The sequence below is a fragment of the Leucopleurus acutus genome (assembly GCF_964270905.1).
Source record: "Leucopleurus acutus genome assembly, chromosome: 6".
Lineage (NCBI taxonomy): Eukaryota > Metazoa > Chordata > Mammalia > Artiodactyla > Delphinidae > Leucopleurus > Leucopleurus acutus.
This window is the reverse complement of record NC_139149.1, coordinates 97,922,455-97,945,076: the sequence shown is the minus strand read 5'-3', so window position 1 is coordinate 97,945,076 and position 22,622 is coordinate 97,922,455. Positions and strand designations below refer to the sequence as shown.

Sequence of the window (22,622 nt, the reverse complement as noted above, 5' to 3'; positions counted from 1 at the left end):
TATCAGTAAGAGAAAATCAGCTCACCATCCAAACCTATTCCCCACATCATCACTGCTGTAGCCTGGGGATGGAGCCTGGGCAGCAGCTCACAGATCAGGTGCTGGAAATGAACTCCAGGGTTCTCTGCCCGATATTTATAGGACGGAGTTAACATGGAGTCAGACCTCCCATATACTGTCCAGACTAGGGTGGTGATGGGACCGTTGAAAACGGATGCTTGTGGGTGTTAAAAAAGCAGAGGCAGCATTATGGAAAGAGGAAAAAGGCCAGCTTTGAAAAGAAACCAATACGGCGTCTCATCTATTATGGAATGACTTAGCCTGCTCAGCCCCGACACGTTTATTGTCATCACTGTCATCCGTAAGGCCTTTAATTGTGCCCGGTTTTACGTGGTTTATATGCCACCCTCTACCCTTGAGAACTTCCGGTTTAGGAAAATATAAATGCATAAAACTACATAAATCAACCCTAAATTGAACGCCTTACAGGTAACTCTTCTAGCACCCAAGAAACCCACAATGGAACAATGCAAAAAAACGATTTCTATTTAGCGTCAGAGAGAAGTTAGTTGATTCACACGAGCAGGGGACTCTTCCTGCAGCCTGCCTGATCACACCGGGGGTGAGAGCAGACCCTCCAGCGGACACCACCCCGGCTGTGGCCTGAAGAGGCAAAGAGCCATCTCTCCAAACGCAGAGGGACTAGGTTTTCTGTTCTAGGTGCAGAGGAACTGGGTTTTCGACTCCCTGCTTGTATATCACAAGTACTGCCATTGTAGTACTGTACAAAACATCCAAAATCTGGTTACAAATCCAACAAAAGGGATCAGATGATACACATTCTGACAGATTTATACAATAGACTACTATTTGTAAGAACAAGGTCCAGTTATCGGGAATGAGGTGGCATGATTACCAAGATACACCATTAAGGGAAAAAAGGAAGGTGCAAAACTGGTTGTAGAACACTCTAGGGAGGGAGAAAGGAAACACACGTTGAATGTACTGACATGGGCACAGACTAATTTTTACAACTAAACCCCAAAATCCAGTAACTGTGGCTGTCTTCGAGGAGAGAGATCAAGGGACTGGGGGATCCAGAGTGGGGAGAAAGAGTTATTTTTCACTGCACACCCTTCTGTACTCTTTGAATATATCACCTAGTTAAACTACTTCAATGAAAAAGGAAAAGAAAAAGCTCAGACACCTTAGACCACTATGCTCATCTGATCTAGCCAATCGACAGACATAAAAGGACTCTACTCCCACAAAAAGAGAAACAGCTGTTTATTAGGGAAGGATGGTGGGATTCTGAGGGCCTTTCTTCTTCTAAAGAAATAATCTAACTGGTTTAACAATAAAAAGCACTATAAATAAAAAAAACCCACTAAAGGAAACTCAAACACACCTCACGGCTCACAATGGAAAAGTCAGATACCCTTCAGGGCTGGAGCCATGTGGAGAAAAAGACCATGTGATTTGGCCTGAGCAGGAGTGAAGGTGGTGATGCGTGGCCAGGCTGGATTTCAGAGGCAACTATCAAAAGGTAAAACTACGACCCAGAAATTCTGAGTGGAAGAATTCGTCCTAAGAGGACAAAGTATACAAGCTATGAACATACGGATGACGTTCACTTGCAGAATTATTTATAATAGCTAAACAGTGTCCAACACTAAGGGTTAAATCATGGGATGCGTCCATACCATAGAACCCTCCCAAACCATTAAAAATGATCTTGGGGGCTTCCCTGGTGGCACAGTGGTTGAGAGTCTGCCTGCCGATGCAGGGGACATGGGTTCGTGCCCCGGTCCGGGGGGATCCCACATGCCGCGGAGCGGCTGGGCCCGTGAGCCATGGCCGCTGAGCCTGCACGTCCAGAGCCTGTGCTCCGCAGAGGGAGAGGCCACAACAGCGAGAGGCCCACGTACCGCAAAAAAAAAAAAAAAAAAAAAAAAAAAAAAAAAAGATCTTGCCCTACAGCTGACATGTTAGAAAAAACCAAACTGTTAACAGTGGTTTTCTGTGTTGGAGGGATTAAAGGTGATTTCAGTTTTGTTCTTTATAGCTTTCTGTCTTGCCTACTTTCACACAGTTGACCCTTGAACAACACGGGTTTGAACTGTACAGGTCCACTTAGGCAGATGTTTTCAATAGTAAATACTACAGTCCTATACTGCCTGAGGTTGAATGCATCTCAGTATGTGGAGGAACCTCAGATATGGAGGGCCAGCTAAATATAAGTTAAAGGCACATTAAACCCCCGCTGCTCAAGGGTCAACTGCAGATGAAAACAGAACCACCTCGCTTCGCAGCCCAGGAAAACGGTGCTGTAGGGGAAGAAAGATGTCACATTTCCCAGGGGACAACACCACTAGTTTCTTACAACCTAAGCAAAATGTCCTCTGCATGCAGCTGCTGTTTCCATTCAGGAAACCCACATGATGTGGCCTATCTCACAGAGAGTAGGATATAACCTAATCACCTCATCATGAACATCTGCTGAAAATATTTTGACATATTAATTATCAGAATATAGTTCTAAGAGATGCACAAGTTAGAGGAACAGTCAAGTGGTATTAAATTCGGCCCACATTTCCTTAGAGTATCTGATCAGTGGTTCTCAACAGAAATGGAGAGGGGCAATTCCCCCCTCCTCCCCAGGGACGCTTGGCAAGACCTGCCAAGACAATTCTGGTTGTCACAACTGAAGGAGCCAGTGGCATTCAGTGAGTAGAGGCCAAGGATGCAGCTAAATGTCCTACGATGCCCAGGACAGCCCTGTGGATAACAATGAATTATCCAGCCCCAAATGTCAACAGCCAAGGTTGAGGAACTCTGATCTCGACGGAAATACAGCAGAGAGGTGGGAGGTTTGATGAACAGAATAACACAGGATGCCTCATCCTCCTCAACTGTGCCAACAGTCCAGCACACGTGAAGTCAATGTCATGGATGACAGTGGCTTCGAGACACCCATGAACAGGCTATATTCACGGGTCCTGTTTTGAAACATTAATTCATCCGAGTTCTACGGCCAATGCAGAGTAATACATACTAGTTAGCGGTTAAAATTTTGTTTTAAATGTGTCACTCTGAAATATACCCAAGATCTGAAAAACGTAGACACTGCTTTAAAAGGTCTGACTCAGAAGCACATATTTCAGAAACCAATATTTAAGTCCAGCTTGCCTGACCAGGCAATGAGTGCATTAACAAGACAGTTGCTAAGAAGCTTTCCTATTATATCTTTAATGATATCATCTGTCTACTGTGCAGTTTCTTTTGTCTAAACAATCAGGGGTATACAGATTTAATTTTAGTTATGGCTGTAAAATTGGAACCACAGTACCAGGGTCTATTAACATTTTTCAAAAGAAAACATATGAAAATTCCCCAAAAGAAGGGTCACCACTTTGGGAAAAACATTTAAGTGTGTCCATAAATGGCTCTCAACCTCTAAACATTAATAGGTAATTTGGGCAGAGAATCAAGGTTTTTAAGTAAAGGACCTTTAGGTTTGGAGGGAATGACATAATCCTGCTTTGGAAGATGTTATCATATTACCTGTTACTCCGAACACAAAACCAACTTGAAATGAGCAGACACTCAACTGTGTTTTGTGGGGAGTTGGAAAAAATTAATTTTCAAATGCTATTAAGTTTCACCAACATTTAGTGTACTGGTCTTCCCTAGCTTAGGCACAACTTAAAGCTTCTTTTAAGCAATAAAAGCTGCAGTTTTAAAATCAGGTGCAACCCAAGAGCCCAAGATGAACATGCGCTTTCGTTGGCTCAGTTCATACAAACCAAAGGAGATTCCCCCAAAGTCACCTGTGAGATATTTCTACCTTGTTATGAGAGAAAAGACTACTTTTCTAATTGTACAACTTTTTTCCCTGAAGTAGGAAAAAGCTCACTCCAAATAGATGGAAGGAAAGTTGGGGGCCTTCCCTCTGTTGGGGATGGAGGGGCTGGGACACAAAATACAGACACTGCAGTGTGTACCACACACAGCATGGAGCTTATACTCCAGGTCAGAATACAATGCCTTTGGATAAAGATTCAAAGCTGCGCTGGACACACACACACACACACACCCCCCTTCTGCTCTGAAACCAGGACTCAGGCAGCCAAAGGGTCAGCATATGTTAGACCACCCCAGAAAAGGGTGTGGACGGCTGACCTTCCTGCTAACACAACAGCCTTGGGGCAGCCCCAGAAAAGGCTATCATCTTATCTATAAAGCAGGCCTCCGCTTTGTGGCGCGTCTTGCTGACGCCCACGGCCTGGTTCTGAGTCTGCACCATGAGAGCTTTGCCCCGCAAGCCACGTGGAAGACAGGCAGCTCCTCCTGGGCTGTTTAGAGGACCCGCTGCTGGAGGCTGTCCCTCTGCCTTGTCCAGGAGGAGCCCGAGGACAGTCCAGAGTGAGTTCCCACCTGGCCTGTGTCCTTCAACAGGTCTTCATCTTTGAGAGACAGACGACTGCACTGACCACTAGTTCCTCAGCAGGATGTTAGGAAGAAAAACGAATCTGGTACCAAAGTCCTAAGTAGAGATGCCCTGAGTCAATGCTAAGTCACATCCACGGCCTGCAGCCCTGGACTTGCGGCCCCTGCTCCCCTTGGACACCAGTCCAGCCCGAGCAAAATGCAGCAGATCTCAGTGCCGAGTGGGCTCAGGCACGGAGCCCGTCCTCAGCAGCACTCACCTTGAGGAGGGGCACAGCTGCACGACAGCGGGCAGTCTTAATGTTTTTGAGGAAGTGAGATTCATCCTGAAAAGAAACAGTCACGTAAGTGAACAAGGCCAAATCCTGAGCAGACGGAGAGAGAGCCCACGTCAAGCTTGACCCTGGTACGGCGTCGCACTGAGGCTGCCTCTCTTAGTGCTTTCTCCTTCAAGGGGACGGCTGGGGGCCTGGGCAAGGACCAGGCTCTTCTCTATGACATTGTGAGCAAGTCGCTTCATCTCTCAGGGACAGTTTTCCACTTGCAAAGTGGGGCTGGCGACTCCCCTGCCCTGCTCGCCTCGCACGCGGCACGGGACAAACTCCTGAAAGGTGCTCTGCTGGCTTGTAAGATTGCACCCCCCCCCCCCCCTGCACAGCACTAGCGCCGTGTGCTGAAGACCCGTGTGTGCCCCGAGCTGGCTCAAGGCTCTGCGGCCCAGCCCACGCCTTCTCCCCCGCTTTCCCTGAGCTCCCACAGGCTCTGGCTCCCGCGTCTCCGAAGGCCCTGGAACGGACTGTAACGATCTGCGTGTGTGTCGGTCTGTCTTACTGGACTGCGGCTCCCCGGAGACCAGGGGCTGACCGCTCCCTCCACACCCGCGGCACACAGCCCTGGGCAGGGCACAGAGCTGCCTGCGACCTCTGGCTAGCTGAGCCAATGGACGAAGGCGCCTCCCTCGCAGTCAGCCCGCTGCCGGGAAACCCGAGGCAGAGTCCCCACTGCAGTCTTGTTGACGTGAGTGACTCAGAGGTCCTCAGAGAGTTTTCTAAAAGCCCTTTCTTTAGCTCCTTCTAGATGAGATGTGCACTAGACAAGATGCGCAGCAAGATCTGGGAGGCCACTGTAGGTAGAGAATCCTATTTTTAGAGGAGGAAAACACGACTGGCTTTTTCAAGTCACGCGTTTGAATAAAAAACCTTTCGTGTTACCCGGAGGCACTGGGTTTCCCTGTTCTGCCAAGAGGAAAAGCGAGGATAAGCTTCCCCTGGAAACCATCCACTGCAGGCTTCGCCCCGGGACGTCTGTCACCTGGACTAGGGGTGGTAGCTGGCTGGACGGGAGTGGGGATGCGAGAGACTCACACGTTTTCAGGGCTGTATTTGTGAGCCATGTAGACACACTGAGTACTGACAGAGGAGGCCGGAAGCCAGCATCTCTAGACTTTCCTTCCGGAGTACGAAAGGAGTTAGAAGAAGGAAAGCGGCAGCTAAAAGATGTACCATCACATCTGGGAGCAGGACTCTAAACTCTAAAGCCGCCTTTAAAAAAAAAAACAATTAGGGTAAAAAGTGCTTTTCTTTGGTAGGAAGGGAGCGTCCTTATATCATCTGGAAGAAAATCTATTAACTGTTTGAACTGCACGTCTGAGTCACGCCAACAGGAGGGCACCAGATGGCGGCACAGGTCCATGCTGTCCAGGCTGTAGCTCCCGGAGCCCCGGGCTGTCGGGGGTTCACGTGCTCGCCTCCAACGTGACCCCCCGTGGGGAGAGGTGGGCTAGAAAGCCCCAGCACAGACCTAGTAAACCACAATTTTTCAAAAAGCGCCCGCCCCTGCCCCAGAAGATCCTAATATGTAGCCAGGGTCGAGAAGCGCTATTTGAGAGAAATGAAAGATCACTTCCCTACAAAACAAAGCCAGTGATTTCTACTCTCCTAGAAACCTAGTGAGGCTCCATGAGATTACAGATATGGACGCTCTTGGAGCTTTCGAGCAGAAAGCTTCCCCAGAGATAAAGTACTTAAGCACTCTGCCGAGCCACTTACAATGATGACAACTCTAAAAGTCACTTACAATGATGACAACTCTAAAAGGGGGTTTTAGCTGCTTTTCTAACTTGCTCAGAAGATCGAAACTGACAATGTTGACCAAGCCAGCTGTCAGGCGGTCCTTCCCAGTCACCACGACGTTGATGTGGTCTGGGCTCAGAGACGGCAGCCACTGACGAAAGGCCTGGGGGTGACAGGAGAGAACAAAACCCAAGTGGTGATCCAGCCTGGCAGGTGCCAGCTGTGGCCCCGCTAACCCACCCACCGCCTCTCTCCACGCGGACCAACGTAAACGCCCGCTGAAGACAAACTCGGTCTCTTCCCCTTCCCGCCCTCCTGCATTCAGCATAACCTTGTCCCCACGAACAACCGTCGCCTCCCTGTTCCTCCCACCTACCCACACCCCTTCACTTTCCACTAACGGGACACTTCTCTCCTCGGTAAGCAAGCCCTTGTTAGCAGTCGCTTTGGGGTGTCTGTGGATTCCACTTCTGTGACCTCTAGCAAGATGACAAGTTTCTGCGAGGAAAGAATGCAACTCTTTTAAAGAGGAATTTTATAAAGGAATTTTTAGCAGAGCCTGGTACACCAAAGGCACTGACGATGATGAAAATGTTCAGTGCTTTCTACAAAGGCACCTCCTTTCCCCAGAAATCTTGCCATCTCTAGCCAAAGCCAGTACCTGGAGCCAGTGGACGGCCACCAGGTGCCTCTGTCATTGGTCGGGGGTCTGGGTGCTTCCAGTGAGCCTGGGCTGACACCATTCTGATTCCGGGAGCGTGAGGCCAGGCTCTGTCCTGCTTATAAGCCGCTGACCATCTATTCTTCCCTAGAATTTCCGAGGGTGCTGTGGGAATCTAACGTGTGTTGAACTGTTAGTTCCTAGAGGCTCTGGCACAGTTCAGATCACGAGCACAAGAAGTGAGTGAGGTACTGTTTCGATGTGCACTTTTTTTAAGTTTTGCTTTCTCCTGGGTTGGAAGGGCATGTCTGGGCGTCAGGCCCCGTGGCTGCAGGCAGAGCTGCCTCTTCCCCAGGAGCAGCTCACGGGAGCTTAGTAACAGCCTCGGCATGAGGAAGCCGACAGCCACCTCGAGCAGCACGAAGCTGGGAAAAGCTACGGACGATGAACCACGTCTTCCATCCTCACCACGTTTGCTTACGTAGAGTTTCATTCATTTCATGGGACCACTCTGATCCCTGGATTTATGGGAGACAAAGCTCACAGCTGAGTGATAATACAATGGTCATGTCAGGTTTTTCTGCCATAAAGGTGCCCGGTAGACTGTGAACATCCTGCCCATACCACCTGCTACCGGTGTGGGCCCTGAGCCCAACGACAGGAGGCGCGACCTCAAGGCCCTGGAACCATTCCTCGCTAGCAGCAAGCACGGTGCTTAACCTCTTGGAGAGGCAGTTTTCTCATCTGTCAATGGGGTTAATATCTTGTGTCTGCTGAACACAGCTGTTTAAGGATTAAGGGAAATAAAGGAAGTGAAACTATTTTGAAACTTAAGTGGGGTAGAGGTGAAAGGTGTTCTTTGCAGGGACACCGGAGGTGCTCAGGAAGCGTCTACTGACAGACGGAAGCAAGTCTGAGCTTGGTAAGGCCTTGTCCTTCCTCCCTAAAGGCCTAGCCTGATTCTAACTCAGAAACCCAGGAGCCTGGCCTCAGCAGGCTCCCTTCCTCCTCCAGCTGAGACAGATCTTTCGAGCTCCCCAGGTCCTGTCCCCAAACTGTCATTTGATGACTCTGACACTGAGGAAAGGCTTCCTCGTTAAAATCACGGCACCAGGAGAGCTGACCTGCTCCCAGGTGAAGCGCACAGAGGACGGTACCACCACCAGGAGCGGCCACTCCTTCCGGTAATAGGCGGCTATGCAGATGGCTTGGATGGTCTTCCCCAGGCCCATGTCATCAGCAAGCAGCAGGCGGCCTCTTTTCGCTATGGCAAAACTGAAGGCAGACACGGTCAGGACAGAGCACGGCGCGCTTCCCAGGGCGTCGGTTAACCCATCGAGCCGCCACGTGAAGCCACACGGCTGCTCGGTGTGGGCTACCGGCTCGCAAGAGACCTGCTCCGCCGAGAGGGAAGCCAGGGGCCAAACGCGGGGCAGAGTAATAATAATCAAGGAAAGACTACAAACAGGGACAACGTGAAATGTAGTCGAAGGGGAGGGAGAAGCTCTAGAAGACAATTAGGTCGTGGAAGCTGAGGGAGGGAGTTTCCAGTAAGAGGAGTCACCCTCTGCCCAGCGCAGGCGAGGCCCAGGGGATATAAAGGAAGAGCGTGGGAAACAGTCCCTAACGAGGGGCTGGGAGGGGCACGCTTATCACATGAGGGATCTGCCAGGAAGGGAAGAAGGAAGAGACGGTGGGGTGGAAAAATGGCTTTCTCAAGATCAGAGAGGACTCTGTACCCATAAAGCTGGCAAAGACAGAAGACGCTGGAGAAAAGGAGGATGGCCCGAGAGAAGGATGGAGCAAGTGTTTGTCTAAGAGGAGCACCGACCTCAGCCACGTGTCTCATTACCTAGCAGCCTCCAGGGTCCCCAAGCCCTCCAGGGCAGCAGCCCTTGCTTACAGTTTGTGAATAAAGCATGGAATTACTATTCTACTCCTTCGGAGCCCGACTGGCCTGGGTTGGAATCCCAATTCCACCACCTGGGAGCCGTGTGCCCTTAGGCAAGTTATCTGACCTCCTGTGCCTCCGCTGTAACGTGGAATAACGACGAGGCCTACCCCAGAGAGTGTTACGGGGGTTTGTGATGTTTAAAGCACTTAAAACAGCGCTTGGTGCCGTTGTAAGTGCTGGGGAAGTGCTTCCCTTATAACAATTATTTCCCCAAAGGAGAAAAATAACCAAGACACAAACAGTGATGGTGACTTGCTCGACTGGCATATGAATCAGAGAAAAGCTAAAAGGGTCCCCAGTGCCAGATGCCTGGCCTGTGGCAAACACCACTCCTCTTTCATCGGAATTCCCGAAGAACTGATCATTGGCTCAGGAACCTGAGGATAAGCCAGTCGACTAGCTCTTCTCCTTTCCTTCTCACCCAGAAAAGACAGAGAACGGCCCCTCTTCTGACCAGCAGCTGCTATGGCCCACAAGAATTCCGGGCTGCATACGGCCTTTCTGAATTGCCTGGAAACGGCGTTTCCGCCCTTCAGAAGCCAGTGCCCAACGAAGGTGGGAAAGCGAGCAGCGGGTCTGCGGGGGGCGTGAGCCCAGGACACCCAGGCTCAGCAGACAACAAGTGTCCTGTCATGGTCCTGGCACTTCTCTGTCCTCCCAGCTGCCACACGGCCCACCCGGTGAGAGGTGGTGCCCCCTCCCCTCCCCCTTGGCCGTGGCCACCAGACTCCTGCAATGGGGGCGGAGGGAGCCCACCCCTCCCCTTGTCATGCCGACCTTGGTGAAATCTTCCGGACCATTTCCGGGATCACCTCAGACAGACGCATGCAGACAGACAAGTTGTAAAAGACTTATTTTTTTACATTACTTTCTGATTTACAAAACTGGTGGTCAGGATGGCCAGGGGCACCTATGCAACAAACCAGGGAGGGCCTTTCGTTTCAGCCTCCGAGGCGTCGCAACCATTTACAATGTCTGCACGGCTTCATCCACCTGGTCGTTCCCAAAGCAGAACAGACCCTTGAATTTCATAGCCTTTCCTTTTACTCTGCCTCGAGGTAGTCCAACTAAGGAACAAAGTGATCACAACTGAGAACAAAGATGTCGCCTGGATAATAGAGAGACAATCGCACAGCTGAATGCCGTAGTTTGGTTTTACACAAAAAACGCTGCACTCATCATCAGGAGACAGGATCTCAGCCCCAATTCCACTTTTGGAAATTGAGCAGCGTTAGACAGAGGACTGTCCTCCTTGGTCTCAACTCACTCCTCTATTAAAAGGAAACGTTTAGATATTAGAGCAGGCTGGTATCTAAGAGATTTTGCTCCGTACATTTAAATGAGTTTCCAGTTGTAGTACTTACGTAAAAAACAAAACAAAAACATGGAATTGACAGCCCTTCCCTTAATACCAAACTCCTCCACTTCAGGGAATGAAAGTTAAAATCTGGAATTAATGCAAAGTTTTGAAGAAAGGCTGCAAGTACCATTAGTAGTTTCAGAGCCATAGAGAAAAAGATAGAAACAGCTGGCTGTGCTCTGGCTCTGATGTACATACCCTGGGGTGCCTCGCACCCACCACCTCTCAGCGTGCACCGCATGTGCCCAGGGATCGCCAGGGGAGCCATGAAGAACCTGGATTCTGAAGATGGGGGCTGCCCAGGAGCTGGGGGTGGGCAACCTCTCTCAGCATTAATGAAGGAGACGGAGGAAGAAAGATGAAAGGGAAAACCCACCTTGAGCCTGGGTAAAACAAGGCCCAAAGGACATCTCAACAGATGAAAGAAACGGCAAAGTGCGTCATCTAAGAGAGGTGGCAGCTGGAAGGCAAAGGAAGAAAAGGGTGTGGGCAGAGCTGGGACCGTGGGGATGCAGTGAGGTCCCACTGTGCCCAAACTGCACCCGGAGAACAAAATCCTACAGAGACAGCAGCCAAGCTTTAACCGAACCACAAGTGGGCTGCACGCGGGCAGGCTGCCTTTGTGGGCCATGTCCATTGACAATGTAGGTCCTTCCTTTGCATGGGGCTCTATCTCCAACCACACGACCTGACATCAGATCTAGCTCTTATTATTTCTACATGGAGCCTCTGCCCTCTCCTCCACCTCCCATCTTTCTACTTGGGGCAAACCTGTCATTTTGTTTCTCCTAAGAAACTGCAGAAAAAGGGACAGGTCAGGACACGGGCTTATCTTTTTTTCTTTCCGTCAACATAATAAGAGCACTTTCCTTTGGAAAACCACCACCTTACACTCTCAGTCCAAGTAATTGGGGTGAGGCAGCCCCTACCCTTTCGCTCCAGGGATGGGCCTGTCACCTGGTCTTACCAGTAAGACCTCCGAGCCCCCCAGGACACAGTGACTGACCAGTTCAAGCGTCAGCACCAAATTTCAGATATTTCGGTGTGGGACCCACTAGAAAAGAGCTGCTTCCGCTGGGCTGCAGAACCGATGGGTGCAAAACGGAAGCCCCTGGCTGCCCCCGCTGCCACACTTGAGGAGCACCTGGCTGAGAACAAAGCAAACTAAGAAGAAAGCAGAGCTGAGAGGGGTACAGAGTCCTGATGAGCTCTTTAGAGACCCTGGGCTTTCTATCACATGCAATGAGAAATCTCTTTTCTTACACTACTTTGAGTTGGGTTTCTGTACACTTGCAATACAGAGTCCTAATTAACTTATGGAATTTGAAATCAGTGGGTACAATCAGGCTTTGGTGACAGTGCACCCGGGCTGTTCAATGCTAATACCCAGATGCCTCTAGACGGCTGTGAAAGACAAGCATCATGCAAGAGGGAGCATCTGAAGCCAGTCCGTGGTGAGCGATATAAATCTGAGCAGGAGAGAGCAAGAGGAAGACAGATGAAGAACCTACTTGACTCCAGCTCTCTGAAAGGGCAGCAGGCTCGACACCAGCTTGGAATCCACTTTGGACAGGTCTGCCTCGGGGATGTCTGCCACGGGACACAGAGACGTCTTCTGGAGCTGAGCGGCGAAAGCCAGGGTGAGGGTCTTGGGCAGAGGATCCAGCTGAACTTGTGGAAGGCAGCGCACCCTTTCCACTAGAAAGGAGAACAGAGGTGTGTGAACTGGAGTGTTAATGTCCAAGATTTCTGGGGGAAAAAGAAGGGGCTTTGAGATACAAAGTTAAATGGCTGGAATTCTGCTGCATGCCATCTTCTCCGGAAAGTAACCGGAGAGAAAACTGGGTGCAGACAGATGCATGGCAGAGAACCAGTTTTCCCTCTCTATTCCTAGTGTCTGCAAACAAGAGGGCGCTCAGTAATGCAAAACTGATCTTCACTACACTACACAAACACCGGAAAGAACTCAAGTGTTCTTGCGACCTATCTATTTTTAACCTCAAGTCATTTAAAAAATTATCTTAGTATTCCCATTCAATAAATAAGGACCCATATTCTTCAAAAATCAGCCCAGGAAAAGCAAGGCCTAAAACGAATAAATCTTGTCTTGTTTCCATTCTCCTTATGTTTTATTTTGGTTTCAATGTTTGAGAAGATGGAGAACTTAAAGCTATATGCTGTCACCAGGCAAGGAAGCACTGTGGTCTATGCAGAGAAGCTGTTAGGTATTTCCAAGAAAGATCAGTAGGACAGTAGTGCTATTTACAAACAACAACAAAGGGCAGAGTCCAGGCAAAGGCCACCAACTGACAACAATGCACATGGCCCTGCACACTTTTGACCTTTTCCATAAGAGAATAAGCAGCTCCTCTTGAGAGAGGTGAGTTTTACAGGTATTGGCAAGCTAAGGCCTGTGGGAAAAACAGTCTATTACCTGTTCTGGTAAATAAAGTTTCACTGGAACACAGTGGTGCCTATTTGTTTATGGACTGCCGTTCACTGCTTTCATGCCGTAACGGTGGACCTGAGTCGCTGGGACAGAGACCGCACGGCCCACAAAGCCTAAAATGTTTACTATCTGGCCCTTTACAAAAAAAGTTTACCGACCCCCGCTAAGCTTAGAGTCTAAACTATTACTAAGGGTGACCATGACTCTTTTTCAATTAAAGCTTATATTTAGGGGTCTTTACTTTCCTTCCATGTGTGCTGGTTCCAGACCCCAATATAATGGATGGGGAAATCTCTTCTAGTCAGTCTTTAACCCAGGTGGGCAAAATAAATGACCTTGGATCCACATGGAGATAAAAGAAAATCAATTTCACTGATTTTTCTCTTTGAAGGAATTTAGCTTCACCTGATTTTAAAATTAAGAGAAAAAAAAAGCCCTTTATTCAATAGAGAAACAGGAAAAGAAGAAAAAACCCAGAGATATAAATAAAACATAATTCTGGGGGGCGGGGGACAGCAGGAGAAGACAAGTTAAAAATCAAAAAGTTAGAGAAAAGAGGATAGACCTAGAAATCCCTGGTAGTAGAATTATCATTAAACTTCTAATCACGGCCTGCTGTCCTACAGTTGTAGCTTTCAAGATGTTCTTCCCTTTCAACATTTCCTTTGAAAAATCTAACGAGCAGAGTTAGGAGAGTGACCACTGTTTACAGATCCTTGACTGCTCTCTACCTTTTACCTTTTCGGGGCACCCTGAGATAGTCATAGTAACCCACTAAGGGGCTGAGTTCTCCAGGAATCCAGGAGAAGGAATCAAATAGAGAACTTGCGTCTATTTCACTTCTACCCGATATTACTTGAAATTCTAAGGTTGTCAGTTCTCTACTCCATATGGTCACAAGGTATTCGAAAAGTCTTCTGCCACAGCCGTCAATTGGCAATTGCAAATACTGATGTGAATATGGAGGGCTGAGCCGTCTACCGCCACCTTAAATCGCCTTGCCTTTTCAGTATATTTAAATCCATCTCTCTCTTTCCCTAAATATAGGTATCAGTTATTTCTGGAAAGAGTTTGCATGAATAGAATCACCATGATAAGAAAGCAGGTAAGGTTGATGGTTTAATATAAAAGAGTGCCCATACTGATGCAGAAATACACTGCGTGCTTCCAAATTAAGTCTGAGCGTGCTGATTTCTGCACACTTCAAGAGACTAAGCACTCCACGTGCTTTCAGAACCCATTTTCATTTTAATTCTAGTGATCTTCAGCAATCAAATACCTGATGAAAGCTAAGAAAGGGCTAAGGATCCGGCTGCTGTGAAACACAGTGCTTTGTAAGCATTAAGTCCTTTCAGCCACTCAAGAGGAACAAAAACCACTTTCTACTCTGTTTCCTATCGACTACTATCTCCCCAAATCCTCTGCTGCTGGTTCAGTCAACTGAGCGTGTTTCTGAGACAGCCTCTACTCGCTGTCAACGATGCACTGCTATCCCTTCCCTGTGCTGCAAGACGACAGGAATGTGCAGTCTGGCTTCATGAGGCATAGAGAAGTGTTTCTGTAAAACAGCTCTCTGGCAGAGCGCTACCGGGCCACACAACAGAGAGATGTTAACGTTTTCAAATAGCAGCTGACAAGATCATCGAGGGGACGAAGAACCCTTCTGGACTGTTGACAGGTGGGGGGGAAACAGAAGGCTTTATGCCAACTTCACTGTGGGCACGAGGAAGCAAGTCACTTAGAAAAGAGGGAAGAGGATCGCTCTGCGACTGGCCTGACCTAGAGACTGCAGTCACCACGTTAGCAGTGAGCACTTACACACTCAGTTCCCACCGTCATTTCTTAATTAGTTTCATACGCACATGGTCACTAGCTCAGGTCAATCATCTGATTTCACATACGAGATCTAGGGGTGAGGAGAGAGGTGCAAATTCCCCAGGTTTACAATCTGTTAACAGTGGAACTGGAACTAAACTGGGAACTGCAGTGTTCTGCAGCACCTCTTCACCTCGGCTTCTTAGTTCTCAGACCTGGGCTTCTAAGTTTCCTACTGGGTCACATCACAAACTCAAAATTGCAATTTTAGTCAGACTTCACTGTGACCCTAACAAGGCTCCCGACAAGGAAAACAACTGTTTTCCTTCTCTGGGTCCAAATTTTTCCCAATCTATGAAATGGGGAGAATCAGTCTTATATTCTATGAACCCTTGACTCTAGAATTCTTAACTCTACACCCATGGCATTATTAATATCAAAGGCAAAATCTTACGTGGGGCTGTTATGTGCATTTTTCTGGGTGAAGAATCCATTGTTTTCAGCAGAGGTTTCAAGGAATCTATGGCCCTCAAGACTTGGAACCATTATATAACGCTATGTCAGTTGCAAGTCATGGTTTTTCAACATTACATTCATCTGCTAGTGCTGTAAATATCCTGCTTTTTGTTGCTCCATAAAAGTCAAGGCCTTTATAGCTCACATATTTATATGTCTTTCTGTGGTTGAAAGACAAAGGGGTAAGAGGGACAAACTCACTCCTACCGTTCATCAAAAATTCAGCTTTGGCCAAATAATCTGCTCTAAGTCACGAGTTCCAAATAGCAGACCCAAGGGGTCTCAGCTCAACGTCAGCCATCCCTCCTGCTTCAGCTAGTGGTTGCCAACACTAAATAACTCATCGTATTCAAACTTAACCTCGAGTTTGCAGCAAGTCTTTCCTCAAGGAATCAAAAGCTCTTCCCTTGTATTTACTTTCTGTCAGTAGGGCAAATGTGGATTAAACACCCCATTTTTTACTGAAGGGACACATGGGACCCAGAATATTGAATTACCTACCTGACACTGCATAGTAAGTCACATAAGGAGGAGACAGAGGGAAGAGACCCTCTTCCTTAAAGCCCTAGCCTGGTGGGCAAGACAGCCAATGACGTGGATCCCCACTCCCAGCCCCACTGAGCTGGAGCATGTCTCTCCTGGCCGAACCCTAGTACCAGAAAGTTCTCAGGGGGTCAGGCAGGAGGAACCTCCATTGTGCCGGCTGCACACCCACTGCAGAATATCGATGGTCTGGAAGATGGGTAACAGACTGGTATTCCAGGACAGGCTGAGCTATGACCACACCCCACCCCCTTTCTCTGGCATACTTGAATTCATTCACTGCCCCACCCAAGCAGAGCAGAGAAGAAAAATGATAAGCCCAAACTGGCTTCCCCTTCTTGTAGTTACATCTGTACACATGGCCCTTCCCTTGGTGAGACTCCAAAGCGCTTATTAAACGCTGATGCGCCCTGGCCTTGGCTTCTGCCTCTGGCAGAGCTCAGCCCATGATGAAGCCTGTAACCACTACGGCCCTCCAGCTTTCACAGACCATCTGGTTCTAGAAGTAAGCTGAGAGAGCCTGTTCTTAGAGGGAATCTAAAGTAGCTTCCATCTAAGCTCAGCAATCCTAGCTTGCCTCTGATTCCCCAAATCCACAAACCCTCACTTCTCATACTTCTGTGATGGGTGTGAGGTTTCACAGGCCTCAAGAATTTGACTAGTAGCGCCTCACCCTGATGGAAGATGAGACCCTGCATCTGCTTGGGCTGCTGTAAAGCCGCCGTCCCAGAGCACAGGGACATGGCTGCCCGAGACCAACTTCACCTTTACTAGTCCTGTACACAAGCATGCGAAGTTACCACGGTGGAGGGGAGGAAGGAGGTGTTTCTTTCAAAATACATTAAATTTAAGGCACGTAATTAAGGCTTAACAACAGCATGATATAAAGCAAGCAAGGTGGTCAGCTCACTTAGTTTACTGTACTCTTCCAGGAGAAAGTTCCACTTCCTGGTCTTGACATCTGCAATAACAAGAAACAAATAAGCAAACGTGACACCCTGCCCTCCTGCAATGTCACCACACCTACTCATTCATTCCCTGCTTTCACAAACCCCCAGGCACCTCGGGTGATGTGGCTGACCCTGTGCTGGGCACTGAGGACACAGAGATCGAGAGCACCAGTAATCGAGACTTTAACAAAATTCGGGGAGGAAAGACAACCAGACGTGAAGATAGCACTGGGCTGTAAGCGTGGTGATAAAGGGAGCTATGGGGACACAGGACTGGGGACGGCAGAAGCACTCTGAATCTCCAAGGTGGGGATAATATTGTAGCTTACACTTATTCACTGCTTACCTTAAGCCAGGCACAGTGCCAAGAGACTCAAATGCACCATCTCATCAGTTCCTCAATACGCTATAAGCTGGGCACCATTATTAGCTCCATGTTGTACATGGAAAACAAGCTAACATGTGGTCAGTGTGGTCAAACGGTCTATGTTCAAATCCCAGGTCTGCTGCTTCCTGGATGTGTAACTTTGGGCAAGTTATGCAACTTTCCTGTGCCTCAGTTCCACATGTGAAAAAGGAGCATCCTATAGCCCCTGCCTCACAGGGCTCTCGTGAGCATTACATAAAATTTAAATGTAAAACGCTTATGAAAGAGTTTCTGGCAAACAACGCACTCAAAAAAAAGGTAAACAGTGATAAATTATTATTATTCTTCCATCTTCTGATTAGTATGGTGTAGCATAAACTACACATAATATTAACTAAGAAGGGTGAGCATCTGGGTACCCAACATTGACTAATTACTTAGGTTTTCCTACCAATCGAACTTCTGAGAAAATCAAGCAAGCTTCAACTCAGTAAGTGCTTTCTGGGCAGCAAAAATGAATTCTTCTCTGTCTGGTCATTGAAGAAGCAAGGCAGTCAGGCAAAAGGCATCATGGATACTTTGAGTCCACTTCAGGAAAGAAGCAAGGTGGCCCAGGTGTAATCTGACAGAAAGACCAAAAGCACACCGACTACTCTTGATGTGGGAATAGTGCAGGAGACCCTTTCTGACAATAGCTTGATCCTGACAGTGGCAGGGCAGCAAATGGGAAAGTCTGTGAATAAGTGCTATGGAAAAAAAAAAAAAAAAGAAAAAAATCCAATGATGGTGTTTTTATATCTAGGGGCCTGGGCAGGGTTGGGTGTGAATATTTTCACTGTTCTCATTCCTCCCCAAACAGCAGAGCATGTCAGGAGTGTGATTTCAAAGGCCACAGGTCAGAAGACACAGGTCATCGGTACTTGCCTTTTGAGGGCCACCCCAGGCGGAAGCCGAACACCTGAGGGGCCAGGGGAGGCAATGCTCTCTGGACTGAGGCTGGGCCCTGCACATTGTGCCTAAACCCTGCTCACCAGCCCGCTCTCACCAGTCAAAACTCTCTCCATCTAAGGGATAAAAATGCAACAGCCAGCATCACCCGCTCCTGAAGGAACCCCGACCTTGATGAAAGCTCACTGGGCAAGTCATTCCACAGAGGCTTCCTCCATGATGCCGCCTGCACGTAATGTCTCAAAGGCAGGAGGTTTTAAAGGTCTGCTTTCTACTGCCTAGGGAAAACTAAAACCATTTCAAGAATGGGAATACAAATCCATAAAAGCCACACTGTTTTGTAAAACAACACGGCCCAAGCTAAGAACGAAACCCAGGTGTTCAGAATTCTTCTGCTCTCTATGCTGATGCGGCAGCTTTTGAAGAACCTCACAAAACATAAAGCAAAACCGCTTTGCTTTCGCTGGTGGTTTTCAATCCTGGCTGACGATCAGTCTCACCTGAAGATTTTTTAAATGCCAATGCCCAGGCCCCACCTCAAGCCGATTAAATCAGCAGCTCTGGGTGGGCACCAGGCACGGCTTTTATTCTGGGCGTGGGGGCAGGCAATCTGATTCACCCACCGCTCCAGGTGGCTCGGAGGCACGCTCAAGTTTGAAAACGCCTTAGTCTACCCAGAGGCATTTATTTTTATGGCAAACGCCTATTTTTCAAGCTCTACTAAGGACAAAATAAAACTAAATGGGTTTAAGTGGCTGGAGCAGGAACTGACCTGCTTCTACCAAGAAGACACTGCCCAGGTGACTGGGGAAGGAGTCTTCTCTTTGCGAGGCCTTTAAAGACAGAGCAGGCCCCACTATGTGTTCAACAATCTGGAACAATTTAGGGAGCATCTTTCTACAGGAAGAGGAGAAGGTTAGAAAGGCTCTACCAAGAAAGTTATTTCTGAACATTTAAAGAGAGGAAAACACCCTAGTCTGAGGTCACAGGCCACTCTGCATCCTGGAAATCAGGCGGAGGCCAACTACTTGCCGTATTTTCTGGAATCCATCTGTTTAAACAGCGCAATCAGGTCTTCGGAATAGCTGATGTCTGCCTCAAAGCGGGCCCGGGAGATGAGTATGCACTGCCCTTTGACAAAGGCAAGGGAGGGAGCTACAGGAAGGCAGGTCTGGGCTGCAATTCTGCTGCTGCTGCTGGTAGAGGGTGACTCCACGTGGCCCTCGGCCCCTTCCAAAGGCTGCAGGGTGACAGCCTGGAGGTGCTGGGATGCTTTCACTGCCGAAGAAGAAAAGGACAGAGGTGACAACCCGAGCGACTTTTAGGTGGCCCTGGAATGCTAAGGCAGGAACAGGAGGAGGGCAGGCGCAGGGTGAGGAGGAAGTTCGCTGGGCAGGCGGGAGAGAAAAATCGTAGGCAGATGCGGAAGGTGTGCAGGTGTGCTCTAATTGGGGCTTCAGGTATTTCAGGATTTCCTGAATGTAACTCTTCTATTCCGTAGGTTTCCCAGTTAAAAAAAAACTTAGAATTCAGAAATGAACAGGGGGGACAGGGATCTCACCAGGATGAGTAAACTTATCAGATAATTTCTGTGGCCATGTCAGAGAAGCCACCGAAGGAAGTCAACACACCAGAAATCACCCCCTTAACCCTGTTCCCAGGTCACTGTTCTGTCCACCGCTGGGAGGACAAGGAAGGAGACACAGGATCATCAGGCCACAGATGTACAGTGTTGACCCTTATCTTCTCTATTACTGAGGCATTTTATAGATTAATAGATTTGACGACATAGAACTAAACTGTTAAAAAACACAAACTGAAATGAAAGGCAAAACTAGTGAATAAAGATATTTGCAAGAAATATGAACAGAGCTCATACTTCAAAAAAAAATACTAAGACCATATAAGATAAGAAGTTAAGCAACCAATTCAAAAGGGGGAAAATGACTAATAGACATTTGGAGAAACGTGCAACTCCGCAAACAATCAGAGTAATAAAAAGCCATTTTTAACTTATCGAACTTGCAGGATTAGAAAAATAGATATCAGATAGGAATAAAACGTTTTGGAAAACAATTTGGCAATATACAGCAGGAGCCCTAAAAAGTGAGCATAATGATTCAACTTCTAGGACTCTATCTCAACTAACACAAGTTGGAAAAACACAAATTTATAGACCAAGGTGTTCCTTACAGCTTTGATACTGGGGAAACAAGGAGCAAATTAATATTAAACAAAAAGAAAATGATTTACCCAGTATATGACACGTTCTTTTCTTTTCCTTTTTTTCCTTGGTTGTACCGTGCAGCATGTGGGATCTTAGTTCCCTGACCAGGGATCCAACCCGTGCCCCCTGCATTGCAAGGCTGAGTCTTAACCACTGGACCACCAGGAAAGTCCCTATCACACATTCTTAAAATGGAGAATGTTATATAGCCATTAGTTTGTTTTTTGGAAGAAATTTTGGAAAAGACAAAAGACGCTATTAAGTACGAAATCATGTTTTTGGAGGTCAAAGTGGTTCAATAATGGACACGCACATTTTCATCACCCAGAATTAACTGTTTAACGTGTGCCATTAAAATAAAGGTGCTTTATGCAGGAACATTAAGTGAAAAAGGCAAGATAGAGATTACATTACATATAGAAAACACTGTATATGTTAATGCATAGGAAAAAACGGCTGGAAGGAACAAAACTAAAATGCTGACAGCGGTTAAGTGAGTGGGGACAGACAGGGGTGTGGGAGGATGGCTGGTTTTTCTTCTTTGCACATTGACATACTTTCCACATGACCTCCAGTGAGTGTGTGGTACGGTTAAAAAGGCAAAATTCAGAGGTGGACCCAAACAAATAACAGAAAGCCTGAAAGTCTTCATATGTTGCATTAATAAAAAGTAACGTGTACTAAGATGACACAGCAATCATCAACTATCCGAAAATTAAGAAACAAGGGTTAAGGCACAAATCCACGGTTGTTGGGAGAGTGTTCCAGGTATATCTTGGTAGAGAGCAGACTGAGTACGCAAAACATTGAGAAGGATACATGGGAGCTCAACAATTCCTAATCAGCAAAATTCACCTGAAAGCTATAGACAGAATCTTGTGCCCAATGAACTGTTAAAAAAAATACGTGGAGCATTACCAAAAACAACCATACTGCACAGAAAACCTACATGAATGTGCAAAAGCATTAGTCATCTGAGTCACCATGCATTGTGGTCAGAGGACAGGAGTAAAAAGAGGACAAAACAAACAAAACAGAGACTTTTAAACAGTCTCTGTAGGTTACATATATAAACCTACATATATATAACCTACTCTGTAGGTTACATATATAAAAGTATAAGAAAAGCAAAAAAATAAATAAAATTGACATGACATGAAAAAAACTTCGTAACAGTGGAAATCACTGGTTTAACATGAGCAATAACACAACACCAGGTATCAAGACCTACAATGTTAACCAGAGCACTGGCTCTCCTCCCCCCAACACCTAATAAATGGATTAAAATAATGGGAGAAGCGAGCTCCCCCAAACCTAGTGTCAAACATTTCAAAAGGTAGAGGACAAGGAGAGAAACAGGAAGTTCTGCAGGAAGCTGTCCCATTACCCCCAGAAACTGTACTGGTGATGTCAGAGAATTCCACCTCGTGCCCCAAATCTGTGGAGGAGTAACCTCACCATGCATCCTCCGCTTTTCCCTTTTTGAACCGGGTGGGGACAGAGAGGGCATAGAAATGGCTGCTGGGAGGGAAGAGTAGAGCGGGAGATGGGGACACTCAGGGCTGACTCTAACAGAGGTGCAGGCTTCAGGCACTAGGACAAGGTGACAAAAACCTTGGTGTAGGACAGTCAACAAAATCTCAGAAGACAGAGTGGTGCACACCCAGGGGCCCTGACCACCACCAGACATGACACAGGCTGGAGCCAGCCTGGGCAACACCCGCTCTTTGCACTCTCGGGTTTGTGTTGTCTGCTGAACTGTTACCGCTCCTGGGAGCAGGGCCGGCACAGCTTCCTGGCATGGCTGGAGCCTGCAGTCCAGTGGGAACATATACTCTGAAGTCAGTGGCTTGGGTTTGAACCCCAGTTGTACAACCGATTGGCTGTGTGACCCTATGTTACTTACAGAGCCTCTCTGGACCTCAGTTTTCCCATCTGTAAAATGGGTGTTATAAGGAATGAAAGAGTTAGCATAGATAAGGGGCTTAGAACAGCCTAGCATGTAGCAGGTTCTGTAAGTGCTAGCTTTTGTTAATATGACCGGTGCCCTCCTCCCAAGGACCTGCCTCATTAGGCTGGCCATGGGGAGAAGGAAGGAGAGCACTGGGATGGCGTCCCCAAAGCCATCTGAACCACAAGCTAGACTGTATCTGCTACTCGAGGAGCTTTTCAATACCAGCGTCTCCCTGCATGAGGGGGTGACCACACGCCTACTTACTCAGGGCACCATAGTCGGTCATGCTGAAGTTCCACATCTTGGTGGCAGGATCTGAAATGAAACAGAAGTACCTGGTTTGCCCACAATAAGGTG

The 22,622-nt window shown here is 47.7% G+C and overlaps 1 protein-coding gene across 2 annotated transcripts in view; it reads right to left on the bottom strand.

The window, feature by feature from the left end:
- Positions 1-22,622, bottom strand: part of SMARCAL1 (SNF2 related chromatin remodeling annealing helicase 1) — a 51,939-nt gene that overhangs the window by 26,213 nt on the left and 3,104 nt on the right. For both annotated transcript variants that reach the window (XM_082840677.1, XM_082840678.1), the window contains exons 4-10: positions 22,530-22,580; positions 19,117-19,362; positions 16,730-16,780; positions 12,008-12,194; positions 8,307-8,457; positions 6,526-6,684; positions 4,710-4,775 (exon numbers count right to left, since the gene is read on the bottom strand). In XM_082840677.1, coding sequence (XP_082696803.1) covers positions 4,710-4,775; positions 6,526-6,684; positions 8,307-8,457; positions 12,008-12,194; positions 16,730-16,780; positions 19,117-19,362; positions 22,530-22,580 — 911 coding nt within the window. The remainder of the gene's footprint in view (positions 1-4,709; positions 4,776-6,525; positions 6,685-8,306; positions 8,458-12,007; positions 12,195-16,729; positions 16,781-19,116; positions 19,363-22,529; positions 22,581-22,622) is intronic.